General features: G+C 42.8%; 1 protein-coding gene across 14 annotated transcripts in view; it reads right to left on the bottom strand.

Annotated features, from left to right (window-relative positions):
• The window catches only part of abi1a (abl-interactor 1a), a 56,720-nt gene that overhangs the window by 3,865 nt on the left and 36,040 nt on the right, over positions 1–16,815 (bottom strand). For 2 of the 14 annotated variants that reach the window (XM_030398620.1, XM_030398622.1), the window contains exons 4-10: positions 16,110–16,124; positions 15,406–15,509; positions 14,640–14,789; positions 7,566–7,666; positions 6,231–6,476; positions 2,804–3,100; positions 822–908 (exon numbers count right to left, since the gene is read on the bottom strand). In XM_030398620.1, the coding sequence (XP_030254480.1) occupies positions 822–908; positions 2,804–3,100; positions 6,231–6,476; positions 7,566–7,666; positions 14,640–14,789; positions 15,406–15,509; positions 16,110–16,124 (1,000 nt within the window). The remainder of the gene's footprint in view (positions 1–821; positions 909–2,803; positions 3,101–6,230; positions 6,477–7,565; positions 7,667–14,639; positions 14,790–15,405; positions 15,510–16,109; positions 16,125–16,815) is intronic. The other 12 variants (XM_030398623.1, XM_030398624.1, XM_030398625.1 and 9 more) reach the window with 9 other exon arrangements.

Genomic DNA, 16,815 nt, shown 5'->3' with positions numbered 1-16,815 from the left:
AACTTCATACCGTTTTTGTTAAAAAAATATCCATCAAAGAAATCTAAAGCTGAAATAAAGCGACTAATGCTCGCTCAACTAACATTTTGGGGAGTAAAACTTTAAAAAAGGCGAGTAGATCGCTTCACAATCTGTTTAATTAAGGTTACATCTAACATTATAATTGTGTCAAACTTAAAACGTTAAAAAAATGTCCAGCAAAGAACTCTAAAGCTGCTTCCTGTCAAGAAATAAAGCAACTAATGCTCGCTCAACTGTAATATTTGACCGTATTGCGGGTTTTGAACCAGCAGGGGGCAGCAAAGAGCCCCACATTCCCCACTTCTTACTTGCAGGGGACTTCTGGCACTTTTTCCTTCTAAACATTATCATTCACCTCAGCTCAACCCTGCAGTGCTACAAGGAAATTCTGCATATGAATGCTGAGCTTGAGTCGGCGATAAAGCCCCCTGCGTGACACTGAAATCACAAAAAAACACAGCGTGGGTGGTGGCAGCTTTTCCACTGCACATATTTTTAAAGAAGAAGTGGGGGGATTATTCCAGCTGTTATGTATTACTGCTGCTACTTAGATTTACTCTTCAGCTATGAATGCAAGATTTTTGTTGCTGTCTCCAAACAGCAGATGAAGCTACTTAAAAAAGTTGCGTAAACCGTGACGACACTCTAATGAGACACATTCTTGCGAGACGTCGGCATTAATTGTTCTCGACAGACAGCAGAGGGGAGGATGAACACGAACAATGCATGCTGGGTGTTCTGGAAGTGGGAACAGTTGGCACAGATAAGGAGGAGAAGTACGTCTTATCCTCTTCACTTACTGCTCTCCTGCATCCTGGCCACAAAGCCAGTCAGAGGTATCTGTGGAGTCAGCTGGGGCATGGGGGGAGGAGGGGGAGCGATAGACACTGAAAGCCAGCAGAGAGGACAGAGAAAGAGGGCGGACAAAAAGAAGAGAAGGCCCGTAAATCACCGAGAATGTACAGGAGACAGTTAAGAGTGCACCCGGATAAAAAAAAAGCCACAAAAGACACAAACACACGAAGCTTGAAAGTCTAAAAGGTCACGACAGAGCTGAAATCCTCAGTCAAATCAATTAACCTGTCAGCTAATGAAATTCCAAATTCGACTGTTACATTTTCAACATTTTAAAACAGAGAAAACCGCCAATTACAGATGAATTCATTTGACTGTCTGAAGCTGCAGCGTCAAACACAAACGTGACGGTGAGGAGCTCAGTGACGTCTGTGAGTGTGATGAGATTTCACATGGTCTCTGAGGATCACCGAGGCCAGAGGATAAAGAGCGGATTATGTCTGATTTCTGTCAATCAGACAAGCGCCTACTCATGGCGAGGAGAGAGGGGAGAGCCGCCGGTTGGCCACGGGGAGGCGCTGTTCGCCCTCTCGGTGTTGAGATCGACCCCCTTTCCGAGAGGAGCCTGCTCAACTCTCCTCAGACCTGCTGTAGGTTTGAGCAGAGTAGTTTGAATTCCTAATTTAGATTTCTCAGACATTTTCCAGGTAATTTGATCGATCCGAAGTTAGAGACACTTCGACCAATTAAGCTTCAGTGGTTGCACATCTAGTCTAATGAAATCAGGCACGAGGAGCCCGTTCACACCTGGCGATAACACGCAATCTGTCTCCGGATATTCTACCTGGAGGAAAAAAAAACACGCTACTGCCAGGTGTTAATGCTCAAAAAACACATTAGGATCGGAATGTGATCGGCCACATCTGGAGGTGCTCTGGCTCACATTGTGATCTAATCTCAGCCAGGTGTGACCACAGAACCTCCGCCGAGACGGTCGAAAGGTGATCCAACGCGGCTTCTGCCTGCTACCTAAGTCTTTCTTTGGAAAAGTGACTTAAAAAAAAGAACGACGCCCATCTGTGGAATTGTTTTTTTCTTGATTCGGTGATTCAAACCCAGAGTTATCGGCTGACCTATATCAATATTGGTCTATCACAGATACGTCGGTTCTGGCTCTTACGTTGCCTGATATGCTCCGATAAACATTTTTGTGAGAGACTTCGAAGCATGAACGGATGCTCATATCACGATAATGATACAATACTGATATATTGAGCAAAACTAATGAGATTTCCCAGTTAAATTGACTGTTTCAGTGCATCATTTCTGTAATCGTTTGAGACAATAGGATGATGTTAAACTGTGAAATATCCTGCCTCTGTTACATGTCTTTGTAGCAACAACATTTGAGGGATCATTGCAAAAATGTGTGTTGGTATCAGCCGACCTATCAGTATTTCCTGATACTGGGATAAGAACCAGCTCCTAAAATGGACTATTAATCAGGATCTACTTGGGATCAGACATGTTTACTAGTCCTGACTGATAACTTTGCATTTTGAGATCTATTCTGATGCAGGCGGAATCAAGACGATGCCTATTCAGTAAGTTTTAAGAGAATAAAAATCGAAATGATGTTCAAAAGTAGATGTTAACTTCTGCCCATGCCTTTACATGAGCCCGAACAGACATCGATCGTCTGCTCTGTATCTGCTGAAGAACTGGAGGACGAGACGTTCTGCATCAATAAAGGTAGACAAAAAGCCTCAACCTGCACTTTCAGACTGAAGGAAAAAGTCAATAATTCAGACAGGAATGCAAGTTTGACCTTCAGACAGCAGTGACTCACTTGCAGATATGAAATATTGGTCTACAAAAGGTTAGCTTGCTTTAGTTTGTCACTGTCACAATTTAAAAGAATGTGATTTTTTTTTTGTGCCTCACTGACAGTTGAGGGTTTATAAAGCTGGAGACAGAAGGGCCTTACTTGAGTTCTGGCCGTAGCCAGGAGTGCCTCCATTAATGTGAGGCTGCTGTTGTTGTTGCTGCTGCTGCTGTAGCTGTAGTTGTTGCTGCTGTTGCTGCTGCTGCTGCTGCTGCTGCTGTAGTTGTTGCTGCTGCTGCAAGGAGAACTGGGAAGTGACCGACGGCGCCCGGCGGTAGGTGCCCGTGGCCGAAACCATAGAGACAGAGGAGTTGGAGGGGTTGTGCCGCGAAATCTGCCGCGAGATGGTTCCAAACTGGGACATTGGAGCGGGGCCCAGCCCAGGCCCAGGGGCCACCACTAGAAACACCCAGAGAGAGGGAAGGAAGGGAGGAAAAGACAGACAGGAGGGTTAGACAGAAAGGGGAAGAAAAAAGGACCCAAACACATGAATCATCAAGATCGTAAAAGATAATGTGAGCTTTTAAAACCTGATCAGAGCCCGACAGCTTATGAAAGGCAATCAATGAGCAATTAAAGGGAGCAGGCGATCTCGGGAAGTAACACAGAATGTATATTGACGACACAGTTAAACAGAGATTTTTCATGAAGGTACAATGAAGCACAAGAGTCTCCCGAAAGGTCATCCGAATAAATCCTGCGGCGAAGATTCAGTGAGCAAAGAGAGGAAGAGCAGCAGCAGAACAGACTGATCCTTCAGGTTTCAACAGAGCCGGCAGCGAAAATAACTTCTTCACACATTTTTGATAAGAAATGAGCAATCGCAAGTCGAGGGGCCAGTTCACGATCGAGTTCAAGAGTATCGTCGGGCTGGGCGTCTGAAATCCTCTCTTCCAACAAAAGCAACGTCAACCTCGCTAAAATGTTTAAAGATTAAAAATGCAGTGTCTGTGTGTGTGTGTGTGTGTGAAAAACAAAGAGAAAGAAAGGCCAAGAGACGGGGTCAAATAGAGTATTTCCTGTTACATTTCTGGATAATGCGGTGTCTCTGAGGAGAGGCCTCTGCTCTCAGATAGGGATGGGTGGAACCGGAGGAAGTAGACTTTCAGTGGAACACGGGGAGCAAACAAACTTCTCCATATCGACAGAAGTAATTATAGCTGGAAGTGTGCGTTGATGTTCGGAGGATAAAATGTGCGTGTTTCAAATAACCATCTAGCTGCAGATTGGAATGAATCAGATTTAAGCAGCTGCTGTTCAAACACACACAAATCAAACAGCTGGATGCTCCTCAGCCGTGCAGAGCTGACAGTAAATCAAAGCCAGTATCACTCAGTGGCTCACAGTCAATACACCATGTGAATCAAAGCTGCATTAGGCAAGATTGAACGTTTCCAGCAATCAAATGGCTGTTTAGATGTTTTAAAACGCCATTACCCAGAAATCATTTATGTGACATCGTAACGATGTCGCTGAATAACCATAACGTGCACCTAGACAGGCTAAATCATTTACTTATTAAGTTCTTACTGACTAGTTTCAAACTAGTTTCTCAAGAAATTATGTTGCAGCTAAAGAAAATATTTTAGCAAGTAAATGGGTGTAAATTTGTTGCTAAGAAATGCTGCTGTATTAAAAGGAATCAACTATGCTAACAGGAAGTCACTTTAGCATCAAAAGCTGTGACAAAAACAACAATGAAACAGTTTAAAGAGTTAAAACCATATATCAAACTTAACTGACAGTGCTTGTAAAAATAATAATGACTGTTTCATGACTTTTTATTTATGATTGGGGGGGAAACATCTGAACATGCTAACCTAACGGATGCTAGGGTATTCGGCGATTTAGCTAGCTTACTGTTACTAGCCTGGCATGTTCTGTATTTTTGTGAAATGTGATGTGAAATCTCTCCAGTTTGTATCATTATTGAACTACATTAGAGCAGATATGTTGACTTTAAATCTACACAGGTCTTGTGTTAGCATGCTAACATTAGCCTTGCCAGTTGGTTCAGAAAGCTAGGCGACACTTACATCTAACAGCCTACTCTTCTCAAAAAATAATGAATTCTTTATTTACCGATGCGTTAAATTCCACTTAGCGATCACTTAGGCTAAGCTAATTAATCCTAATTGCTAAAATGGTTCCTCTCTGTAGCAGTTATGGTTTAAAATAGAATACAGGAAACTTTTGCCTGATGCAGCTTTACCCAAACTTATTTTTCCAGTAAAAAAACAAAACCAAAAAAAGAACCAGTAAAACAACTCAGATAAAACAGTAACATATCTGCAAAAGAAGTCTCAAAGTCCTTAAGGTTGATGAATCCTGTATCTTTGTATGGGATACAGGATCTTCAATTCATGAAATTAAGTTGTAAATGTCTACAGCAGATCTACAGCAGCTTGAGGTCAAATGAAAATGAATCATTTTGGATATTCTCCAGTTGTAATTAACTTTCGTCTGGCCTCAGGTGATATGAGACTTCTTTTTTTTACAAAATCATTGCATATTGGTGAAAAATTAAGGGAGCACCACCACCACCACCACCACCACCACCACCGCTGAGGATTAAGAAAAAATGTTAATGAACTGTAAGCCAGATACATTCTCATATAGAATATAACCTGTTAATTCACAAATCAGTCTGTTCACACTGCAAGCAAGAACATCAGCATCAGCATGTTGTTTCTCACAGAGCGGAGCAGCCAGGGAACCCAGCTGATGTCTGAAAGGTCAGCATGTTTATCAGCTGAACCAGCCGCCATCAGTCGAGAGAGAACCAGACTTGCATCCTGCCTCATTTTCGTTATGATGTTATTTGATTTAATGAGCTGTAGCTGTGTCTAGTAAGTGCAAATTACAGGAGGAAAATGTTCTCTAAAGCTTTAAATTCAAACGCTACAGAAATAAATATCTTAAATTGAGCCTGTAGAACAGCTGCACCCATTATTAAGTGTCTGAGGGGAAACTAATAGGTGTCTGGTCCATTTTTACTGACTTTACTGGTTTTAAACATGCTTTTTTACTAATTTTTAGGCCTGCACAATAATTTAAAATATTACTGAATAATACAATTCTTATCATTCTTGTTATATTAGTTGTGTTTGATAAAGTTCTGTAATGCTGCAAAGATCCCCCCCTCAGACAAATCTTACTCTCCAGATGTGAGAAAACATTTTAATTTGCTACAAGATGATGATTTTTATAGTCCTTTCAGTAGAAAGAGTGACTCATATTGCAATATTTGTCACAATACGACTTTTTAAAACCATATTATGCAGCCCTACTTATCAATTTGATATACAACTTTGGATTGCATATCCAGCCTTATCTTTTATTTACTTATTATTTCGTAAAAAGGAATCGACCAAATCTTTTGCTTGCAGTGTGCACAAACAGAAACCCTCCACAGGCACCCTCAGCACCCTCATTTGTGCGTCTCCACCATGAGAATAATCACTGTAGCCGTGCTGATTATCCACCATCAGAGTCGTCGGGAGCGGCCTCGGAGGTCGAAGAGTCTCACCTAAGGGTGGCGGCGGTGGTGGTGCTGGGGGGGCAAACCCGCCCATGAGAGGAGGTGGCGGTGGTGGTGCTGGGGGGGCAAACCCGCCCATGGGAGGAGGAGGCGGTGGAGGAGCTGGGGGGGCGAGCCCGGCCATGAGAGGAGGAGGCGGTGGAGGAGCTGGGGGGGCGAGCCCGGCCATGGACGGAGGTGGTGGCGGAGGAGGGGGCGGGGGAGGTGCTCCGGGAGGAGGGGACATGGGCGGGACTGAAAGGAGCGTTTACGTTAGAAACCACTTAAAGCAGAGCGGAGTGCGTCCTCGGCCGCGGTTACATAACATCACATCACTTTACTCGAGAAGCCTTCGGGGCCGGAGGAGTGCTCCGACTTTGTCTCCGCACACAATTCTTTGTGCTGTGAATCGAGTGTTTCCATGGCGACCGGCTTCTGGGGAGAGCTGTGGTTAGTTCTGAGCTGCTGGTCTGATCCTGGCGCTGCTGCGGGAACCTAAAATATGTCTCGTTCAGCTCAAACCGTTTGCAAAAACCAAAAAAAAAAAAAAAAAGTTGAACACAGTAGCATCTCAGGCTTGTGTATGGTGCGATGCGGTGCGATGCTTGTGCGCACGCTGTTATGTGGGCCTTACTGTTCCACTATGAAGCAGCAGGACTAACGCAGCTTGGCCTATTTACACAGTAGGATAGAGAATCAGCTGTGCTTAGGACACAATGGGCCTCCATAATCCCCGTCTGATAAACATAGGCTTTGTGTAGTGTCGTCTCACTAGCAAATAGTACAGTACATTTACATCTTATATCTTATTACTGCACACGTGGTTAGTATATTTAAATCAATATGTTTGTCGTGTCTTTGTTGCTCCAAATCACCAGCCTTTCCATCAGCATGTGGGTGAGCAGATGACTGAAATTTCACGTTTAGGTGAACTCATCCTTTAAAGGCATGTGGCGTTTTGTAGTGTTACGCAGGAGTTTACTCTGTCTGCCGTTTAATTTATGTACAAAGGTAAACTCGGGCTCAGAGGCTCTCGGCGCACAGTGTATTCTCATCGCTGTCTGTCAATGTTTAAAGAGCGTTATCTCATTTCACACAGGCCAAACAGACCAGACTGCAGCTGATAACAGTTTCCGAAGGGTGAAAAACAGATTTTTGTGGAATGTAAACAGCAGATATTTGTTCTTTTTCATAGTCAAAAGTGTTCTTATCAGGACAGAAACATTGTTTTAGACAGTGTTTGGAGCATGGGAAAGGCAAAGGCAACCCTCCAAAAACAAAAAACTCATGAAATTCTGAGATGGCTGAGCAGCACTGTGACGGGCTGACTGGTCTGAGGCTCACCTGGTCCAGAGTTGGGGATGGAGGGTGTAGGCACGGCGATGGGAATGCCAATACCGCTGCTGCCGCTGTTCTCCCTGCTGCTGCTACCCCCGCTGCTTCCACTGAAGGAGGAGAGAGAGACATGGAAGAGAAGGAGGACATTGTTTTATTGAGGGCAACCTGCTCAGACTGCACAGCAGGTAACTGCAGATATAAGGACCCTGCTGCTCGTGTCCTAATTATCTCAGACTGTAAAAACTACTGGACTTGAAAGCATTACTCAAGTATCTTACTTTTGTCCACATTTTCACTTCTTCTTTCATTCTGATGGTTTCTGTCTGCTGGCTCGTTAGGACTGAGCTGCAGACTGAGTGACACTGAGGTGAGCAGGTATGACTCACCCAATTTGAGAGTCAGACTGACACAATAAAATGAAATTGAGGCCAGAGGTGAAACTGATGGGAAAGATGTTTTTTTTCGATACAAAGCAGCAAATTACAGTCATCATCTAACGTACTGTGTATTTAGTCTGAGCCTTTGCCAAATAATCTACAGACTGATCTCTGACGTATTAGCGTAATAGCTTCATGAAAAAAGTGTTCACGCATGGATCTGACGTGCCACAGGTGCTGCTAATATATCCAGTCAAATGTTATCAATTAGTCCAATAAAAACAAAAGCAACATGTGATAGTTTTTGCATACTTAGTGTCCAAAAACTACACGTTCATTTAGGTAAACTGGTTTGATGAACTGATTGATGATGATTTGGGATATTTCAATTGAATATAGGTCAACAAGTGTTTGCACAATGATCAATATGTTATGTTTGTATTTTCATTTTACACACTGTCCCAACTTTTCGGGAATCGGGTTGCATCCAAAATCACATATCGCCACATCATGTGAATTTGATCACATGTAAAATATCTAAAAACCACACGAGTTGTGTTTATACGACAAAGTTTCATTTATTTGCCGCATGTTTCAAATGTGACAAATTCACAGATTTGCTTTTATTGTAATTTATTAGTGAAATCATTGATCACGCAAAAAAAAAAATCATTTTAAAGTGACTATTTTTAGCCTTTGGATAATTAGCTTGGAAAAAAAGTTAAATTATTATCATCATTTGGTCGGAGAACTTGTTTTTAATAACTATTCTTTTTTTAATGAACAATTTGTTTATGAGAAAAAGTGTTAGGTGAAGCCCTAATTAATATCGACATCATTAAAAATGATTAAAAATTAAAAATGTAAAGGACAGCTTATTGAGTTTGTGGAACTGAGAGAATGGATGAACTAATAAAAAGATGCTTTACCCTTTTTTCTGTATTATTTTGATTTTAAGGTTGTTTATTCGTTTATATTTTTCATGTTTGGGGATCGGGTTGCATCCAAAAATCACATGTGGCCACATCATGTGATCTAAAAACCACACGAGTTGTGTTTATACGACAAAGTTTAGTTTATTTGCTGCATGTTTCAAATGTGACAAATTCACCGATTTGCTTTTATTGTAATTTATTAGTGAAATCATTGATCACGTAAAGAAAATAATCATTCTAAAGTGAATATTTTTAGCCTTTGGATAATTAGCTTGGAAGAAAAAGTAAAATTATTATCATTTGGTCGGAGAACTTGTTTTAATAACTGTTCTTTTTTAATGAACAATTTGTTTATGAGAAAAAGTGTTAGGTGAAGCCCTAATTAATATCGACATCATTAAAAATGATTAAAAATTAAAAGGACAGCTTATTGATTTTATGGAACTGAGAGAATTTTATTATTTTGATTTTAAGGTTGTTTATTCATTTATATTTTTCATGATTGGGTCCTTCATGTTGTTTTTTCTGCATTTAAAAGCTGCATTACAGTAGAGTGACACCGTTATATCACTTGTCAGGCATTTTATGTTAAGAGGCAGAACAAATTAATAACTTTGACATCATATCCATTCCTCTGTTTATGTCAATACTGCCGTTCCCCTGAGGATGAAGAAGTAAGAATGCCGGCTGTACGCCAGCTCTAGAAAACTGCATAAGCGCTCCTTCGCCCTGCGTCTGACCCCGGGGCTTGTAGATCAATGCCCTGACCGAATAAATCCCCCCCCCTCCCGCTCCCGCTCTCTCTCTCTTGGGCTGGCCTTGATCCACATTTCTGCTCCAGCCTCGCCTTCCTCTTTCATCCTCGCTTTTTTAACTGATCCTCCTCTCCACCTCTCTCCCCTAACCATCCCTCGACCTCGTCCTCTCATCTCTTCATCGAATGTAAAGTGATCCCCCGTCCGTCTCCCTCACCCCTCACCCCTCTGTCTCCTCTGATTCCTTCCATCCCTCTGAAACCCCCCCCCCCCGCATCGCTTTATCCACGTTCCCATCAACCCCCTCTCTCTCCGATCCATGTCAGTCAAAGCCCTGGGGCTCTCCAGGCACAACGAGCAGGGGTAACCCTCTGAAGGATGTTGGTGGCGGTGGGAGCAAAGTGTCTTCGGGGATAAAGGCTAAAAAACAATATCGTGTCATCCCTCTTTTGAAGTGAACGCCGTACTTCACCCCCCCCCCCCCCAATCTGCATGTTCTGGGTTTATCCCATCTAATCCCTGTATAACTTACCCATTCCTTCGCTAACCCATTTATCTCCTCCCCAGCTTTTTGCTCACCCCATCCTTCCCCCCCGCTTTTGTTTCAGAACAGTCACTCTGAAATAAAAAAGCACTCAGCTCCGTCTCTCCTGCTCCACTTTCCTGCCTCATTCAGCCACTGCGAGTTGTTTAGAAATCAGCTAAGCCTCAAAAAAAAAAAGAAAAAAAAAAAAAGTTCCAGCTCACTTGCTCACAGCTGACAACAATCCCTCGAGCAAATGAAAAAAAAAGACACTGTTCTCACTGAAAAAGGAACAAAAAGTCAAAACAATATGTAGAAAGTGTGTGCTTAGGCGGCGTGACATGATGTGACTCGACTTAAGCGAGAAATAGACTTACAAAGTCGCCCAGAGCGTGATCCGAGATGAGAAAGTGAAAAGCTGAAAGCTCCTCTCTTACAAAAGACTGAAACTTGTTATCTAGGTTTCAGATGTGCATAAATAACCTGAAGCAGAAGATGAACAAGAGGGGTTGCTGTAATCTAGCATAACAATCTAATGCAACGTGATTTCAGGGCTCTACTGACAGAATCGGTATAGAAAAAAAGGTCAATAATGGTAAATTAAAATGTTTTTGCATAATACTTTCAGGCTTAATACTCGTGCAGGTGTTACTGCACTTGGTTTACTATATAAGTTGCTGATAGGATGATTTAAAAACAGCGTTTAGTATTCAGACAATGTGACGTGACAGGAAGGTAAACAGGAAACCAATCTTGCTGGTGCAAAATAAGCCAATTATAAATACAACCCTCTAAAATATCAAATATCTGTAGTTCTGCTTCTTCTCCACTACATGTTTGAAAAGCCTCATTTAACTCGTATTGCATCGCAAGCTGGGAAAACAACACTCGCTCCTCTACAAGCAAAAAAACCCTGGAGGCTCGGGATAAAAAGCCATCAAGTTACCGCCGCGGTAACATCGTTTAGAGGTATAACTTCCTAACCATCGAGGCATTCTGTGTGTCTCGCTGATGCTTGTTTAGTGTACAAAGTGATCAACTGTCTCGCTCCTTCCCCCCGCTAAAGGATTTAATAACACCGCGCTCGGATAATGTGAGGACGACAGGGACGACCAACAACGGTGACTGCGTGATACGAAAACAGATCTTCTGAGTTTGTCAAATCAGCCCTCTGTGTGAGAGCGACCGATTTTAGGAACTCAGCGAGCGGTTATGTAAGAGAGCGCTGCAGCTTTACTGATTTGAAATTTGAGATAAAATCGTGGCTGAAATTCGACCCAATCACGCACCAATCGCACACAAACACAAACTTAATCTCATGAGGCCTGATTGGAATCGCTGCAGTGTCGCTGTTCCTGTTGAATAGCGATTACGTGCTGTCTCGTAACTGTTTTTTTTTCATTATACTCTTTGTTTCCTTAACGGAGATCTTGTCTCCGTCTCCTGCCCCGAGACAATGTGATTATAAACGCATTACATTATACAATCTGCTACGGCTACCAAGCAAACACACGACCAACAAAAAAACACAAGTTTCTAAGTCAAAAACTGAAACAAGTCCCAAATGCACAGGTTCCATTAGAAAAAGCAGGAAATAAAATAAAAGTTCTTTAACAGCCGCTTATCCCGCTGCACAATTGCAATAATTTCAGAGATGTTTGCAGTAAAATGTCTTCTTTTTCACAGCACATTGTTTAATATTTAATTGGTATGATATTGTGTGCAGGAGCTGCTGTGTTGAATAGCTGAGTTCACCCCTTCTCTGCTTTGGGAGAGCCCAGTGTTGGAGCTGCCGATCTGCTAACATTTTTTTTTATTTAATTACATTACAGCTGGAAAATTAATTTAAAATGTAGTCAAAATTGCAATACGGCCAAGTGCGCTAATGAAATTACAGCAGCTTTTTTGGATAGAGGTTCAATTTGGAACAACAAAATATAATAAATGAAGCTTTGTGGTGCTGCAAATCAAATCATCCAGACGTACGGGAGCGTGATTGTTTTTGTTTGGAGCTCAGCAAAAATCACACAATTTATATGTATTTATTTCTCAGCGGACAAATTCCAATTCCCTTTAAAATTGTGTCTCACATCGCAATCGTAATATCCGTCAAAATAATCACGACGCAATTTTTTCTTTTTATGCTTATCGTTCAGCCCTGAACTCAATTTTTTGCGTTGTGCCTTTTTTTAGAGAGACGGTGGCACATACATGCAACAAAGGTCCTCTGCTGGACCCAAACCGCGAGACGCTGTCGTTCACGGTCAGTGCCTCGGCCCCCCGCGGCCTCGAGGGACACCCTAATTACTTTTAATTTGGTCAAACATGAGCAGAGAATGAAGGAGTGGAGGAGACGAGAGTCGCCGAAGAAGAAGAGCCAAAACACAGTTTTGAAGAAGTGGGAAAGGCAAGTCGAATACTTTAACATAACAAGATGAAGTTAAACCAAGTTATGATCTGCGTCCTCTTTTTTTAAAAAATAATTCATTGCATTGTGATGTATGCTTCATCCACATGGTCATACACCATCTTAAACTGATCCTGCCTGGAATCCTGGTAATCACATTTCATCACCACGATATTATAGAGGCTATATTAAGCATGTTTTCTTAAAACGATGATACCCGCGTGACTTAACTGTGTTATCTTTCCCGCAGAAAGATATTAAATAAAGGGGGGAAATACGTGCAGGAGATGCTTATATCGAATTTAGACCTCAGCAGAGGATGGCAGAGACTGATGAGCCGAACGAGAGCAGCTGACTTCGAAGCCCGTGTAATCAAATAGTGATGCCGCAGCAATATTAGCTGAAGCGGGGTGGGTGCAGCCCGACTCCGAGGACGGCGTCAGTTTGAGAAAGGGACAGCAGGTCGTCTTTAAACCACAGATCTCCTGACAGACAGGAGATCTGCTGCTGTTGCTCCGCAGCCTTCAAGCGTGTGAAGCCAGTAATCAGAAGAAGAGCTGGAGTTTGGTTTTTAATCACAAAGACGCAAAGGAAGAACAGAAGGAATATCTGCGTGAATGAGCGAGAAAGAGAAGTCGGGGCAACGGGGAGGGAAAAAAATTAAAAGTAATGCAATATTTATGAGCATCGCAGTCAGCATAACAGGCTTTTTAGCTAATGAGGCCACTTCGCTCACTCGTAACTCAAATTTGATGAAAGCGTCTCTCGCCTCCTCCGCGTGGAGGTTTCTGGGTAACTGTGTTTGAGGGTTTCCGTGCTGCAGCTGACTTTTTTTTTCTTTTTTTTTTTTGGGAAACAGCACTTTATAACTGAGGCTTTTACAGATATTAATACGGGAGTGATTCGGGCTGTGGTAAGAAACCCTCCGAGCCTTGTCAGACAAACGCTGGATTTAGTGTAGCCGCGAGGAGGAGAGGAGGAGGAGGAGGAGGAGGAGGAGCAGGAGGAAGAGGAGGAGGAGGAGGTGTGAAAGAGCTCCGAGCTGCTGAACTAAGTGAAGAGATTAGAACTACCTGGCACCGGTGCTTTTTAGAGAGACGCTTTTCTCACATTACCGAAACACTGAGAGCACATTTACGATCCAGTTAGAGGTGTAGATGGACCACTAATTCCACTCATACCCATCCAATGGGGGAGAAAAGTACCTGCCTTTATTAAAAGCTCTGCAAAGTAGCGATGCACCGATTGATCAGCCGGAGTCTTCATCTGCAGGTTTTAGAGACTTATCCGTGAGGCTTTGTTGTGAACGTTTACATCACAAACTGCGATCATAACTGCAGAGCGCAACACCGCCCGGCTGTTTGATATCATGATGCCAATATGGACTCCATATCATCTGCTCAGCTTTGCATCTGTTCAAGCTGTTACCTTACAAAACCTAGAGTTGCTTCTTAAAATTGCTCGCGAGCTGCTGTTAGCTACCATATAGCTCTCGGGGGTGTAATGTACCGCGAGTTTATTCCTCAACATTGCTGTTCTAATACCACTTCATCCGTTTAGGGAAAGGGATTTATCCTCTGTTGCTCTCTGCAGTTTTTTTTTTGTTTTTTTTTTATCTATTGGCTTTTTGGGAGAGTTTTAGGCTGTATAAATAAACCCGGCTCGACTTAAACTTGTGCGAGTACAGAATGCACGAGTCCACATATTCCGCCTCAAGTAACGGTGCAAAATGCAAAGACATTCAAATTTATAATGATATAAAACGGAGAAAGCATTCCCTTTTTTCAACTTCGAGAAGCTGAATTGACAAAAAAAAAAAAAATGCTGCTACAGGTGCGTCAGTGCAGGTCTGTCTCCACAGACACCTCATTAAAATACTCTGGTATACTGCAAAATACAAAGAGTTTTATCTGGAGGGTAAAGCTTAATCGGCTCTGTGTAAACTCGTTTGGCAGTGGCTCCAGCAGAAAACGCTCTCATTTTTGTGTTAGAGTTCCAAAATCAAGCTTTCAAAGATTAATCAATAAGTGGAATCAGCAGGTGAAGAAGCTGAGACTGTGTGCTCGCTCTTTGTTTCATCTACCTGTGTGTGCGTTGCCTCTGGTTGAGCGACGCCGTGCGTCCGGGGCTGTGCTGGCCGTGCTGGCTGCCCAGTCGGGCAGGGCTGGTCATGTAGTCGTTCGGCACCGTCGGTGGCTTCACCGGCTCCAGGGTCTTGAAGGGCGTGTTGCGTCTGCGGCGACCAGAGGTGGATAAGGAATAACGATAACTCAGTGATGAGAATGATCATGATCCTGTGAAAATCCTGCTATCAAAACTGCGAGAGAGTGCTCGCTAGAGCGTTGTAAATCCTATCAGTTTACCCAGCTGGATGCTGGGTGCTAACGGGCCGGCAGTTTACTCTCAGAATTAATATCTGATTAGTGTCACCGACTGCCAACGACAGGGTTCATCCGTGTGTGAGACCTGTCCTGCACTGATCCGTGAGAGTTTCCAGACTTTCTCTTTTTTCTCTGGCTGCACTTACATCAGCTTTGTTATTCTAAATGTGTATAATGAGCCAAACCCACAAAAACACAGCAAACACGACCACACTTGAGTTGAAACGTAATGTCCCGGGGCTGTGTTGTTAGCTCAGAAGGAAGTGTTTGTTCTCTGTGTTGTTTCTTCTTACTCTTCACCTCACATGTATTTATTAAAAATGCTAAATAAATAATCCAATAAATGAATAAATAAACGGGATTTGTGCTTGAACCGCCCCCACAAGAGCTCTGCTTTTTTTAAAAAAAATGTGTTTGATAATTAGAGGATTAGTCTTCCTTTCACGGTGACTGAAATGGAAATCTTACCCGAGTGTGCCACGCCCTGACATGGGAGGGCTCGGCGGCTTCTGCGTCGGCGGATTGGTCCTCGATAGTGTTCCTCCTCTGATCGCCTGATTGTTTCCATGTTGCTGTGGTCAGGAGAGAAAAAAAAGCCACTTATTTAACAAACAAATTACTTCGGGCGGTGTGTGGGTGATGATTACAACTTGTGTGGCAAAAATCAAATGTTATAGGCTGCCCAGATGACAACGCTTCCACAGCATGGACGTATATGCTTCAGTTGGGAACATTTGAGGGGTTATGTAATGCCAATGCAGCTTGTGTTTAAGTCAAGTCACAGACTGTTTGCAGCTGATTGCAGGTTAGAAAAGCTCCATGTTTCAACAGGGCCTCTTGCAAAACACTTACATACTGTAACTGAAGTCAAAAACTTTATATACGGCATATGCTTTTATTCTGGGAAGCCTGTAAGGGTTTTAAAATAAACTACAGAACATTTATGGACAACTACACAACATGTAAAGTGAATAATGACACACACGGTTGGTAAAATGACAAGGAGGATGTTACAGAGCCTCAGAGGACTACAGTACAAGTCGGTTAACGGGGATAACATGGGAAAGGACAACAAAAACCACATGTAAGGGGGGTTTGCTGTGAAAGGGTGTCGGACGAATCTATCAATAATACATTACAGTGTAAGGGGTCATGTGACAAACGAGACTTACCTTGGCTTTTAGCCACTTAACGTGGGCGAAGGGGGGAAAAAAAAGAACACAGAGGAGAGAGACAGAAAGAGGGCATGTCAAAATGGCCATGTCTGAGCGGATCAGTAGAAGTCAAAGTAGAGGCAAGAGGAGAAAAACGACTCCTCGTTGTATTTATACTGAGTAAACATTTAGTAAGACCTGGGCAGGTCGGCAGATAGAAGAGGAAAACACTGTGGCTGGCTCTGACTGTTGCTCTCTTTACTTAGACCTACAGTGCCACACCCAGTGGCACAGTCAGACTGGAGGGGAAACTGCAGGGATCTGATGGCAGAGCTATTGTGCAAAAGTGAAACGAGTCTTATCTTAACGTGGCATCTGAGACCGATAGATTCACCTTTGTGCGTCAAAAGACAGCCTTTACAAACATGAATTTTAAGTCTGCTGTGTTCTTTCCATTCATTTATCTCGGCGTGGACACATAATCATAACATTACCGGCGGCGATAAAGAAGACCTTTGTACTTGTGTGTCAAAGAGAATACCGAGCCAGCATAGCGGGGTTTGACAACTGCAGAGTCAAGTGGCTCATCTATAATGCAGCTTCCCCCGGTGGCCTTCGCAGAAAGCATTGTAGCGTCAAGAGAGAAAAAGAGAAAGTGAAACCAAATGCACATCCATGGCACAGGTCAGTGTGAAGCAGAAAACACCTTCAGTGCATCTGTGAA

The sequence above is a fragment of the Sparus aurata genome, chromosome 19, assembly GCF_900880675.1.
Source record: "Sparus aurata chromosome 19, fSpaAur1.1, whole genome shotgun sequence".
Lineage (NCBI taxonomy): Eukaryota > Metazoa > Chordata > Actinopteri > Spariformes > Sparidae > Sparus > Sparus aurata.
The sequence above is the reverse complement of the archived record's forward strand: the minus strand, read 5'-3'. Positions and strand labels throughout refer to the sequence as shown.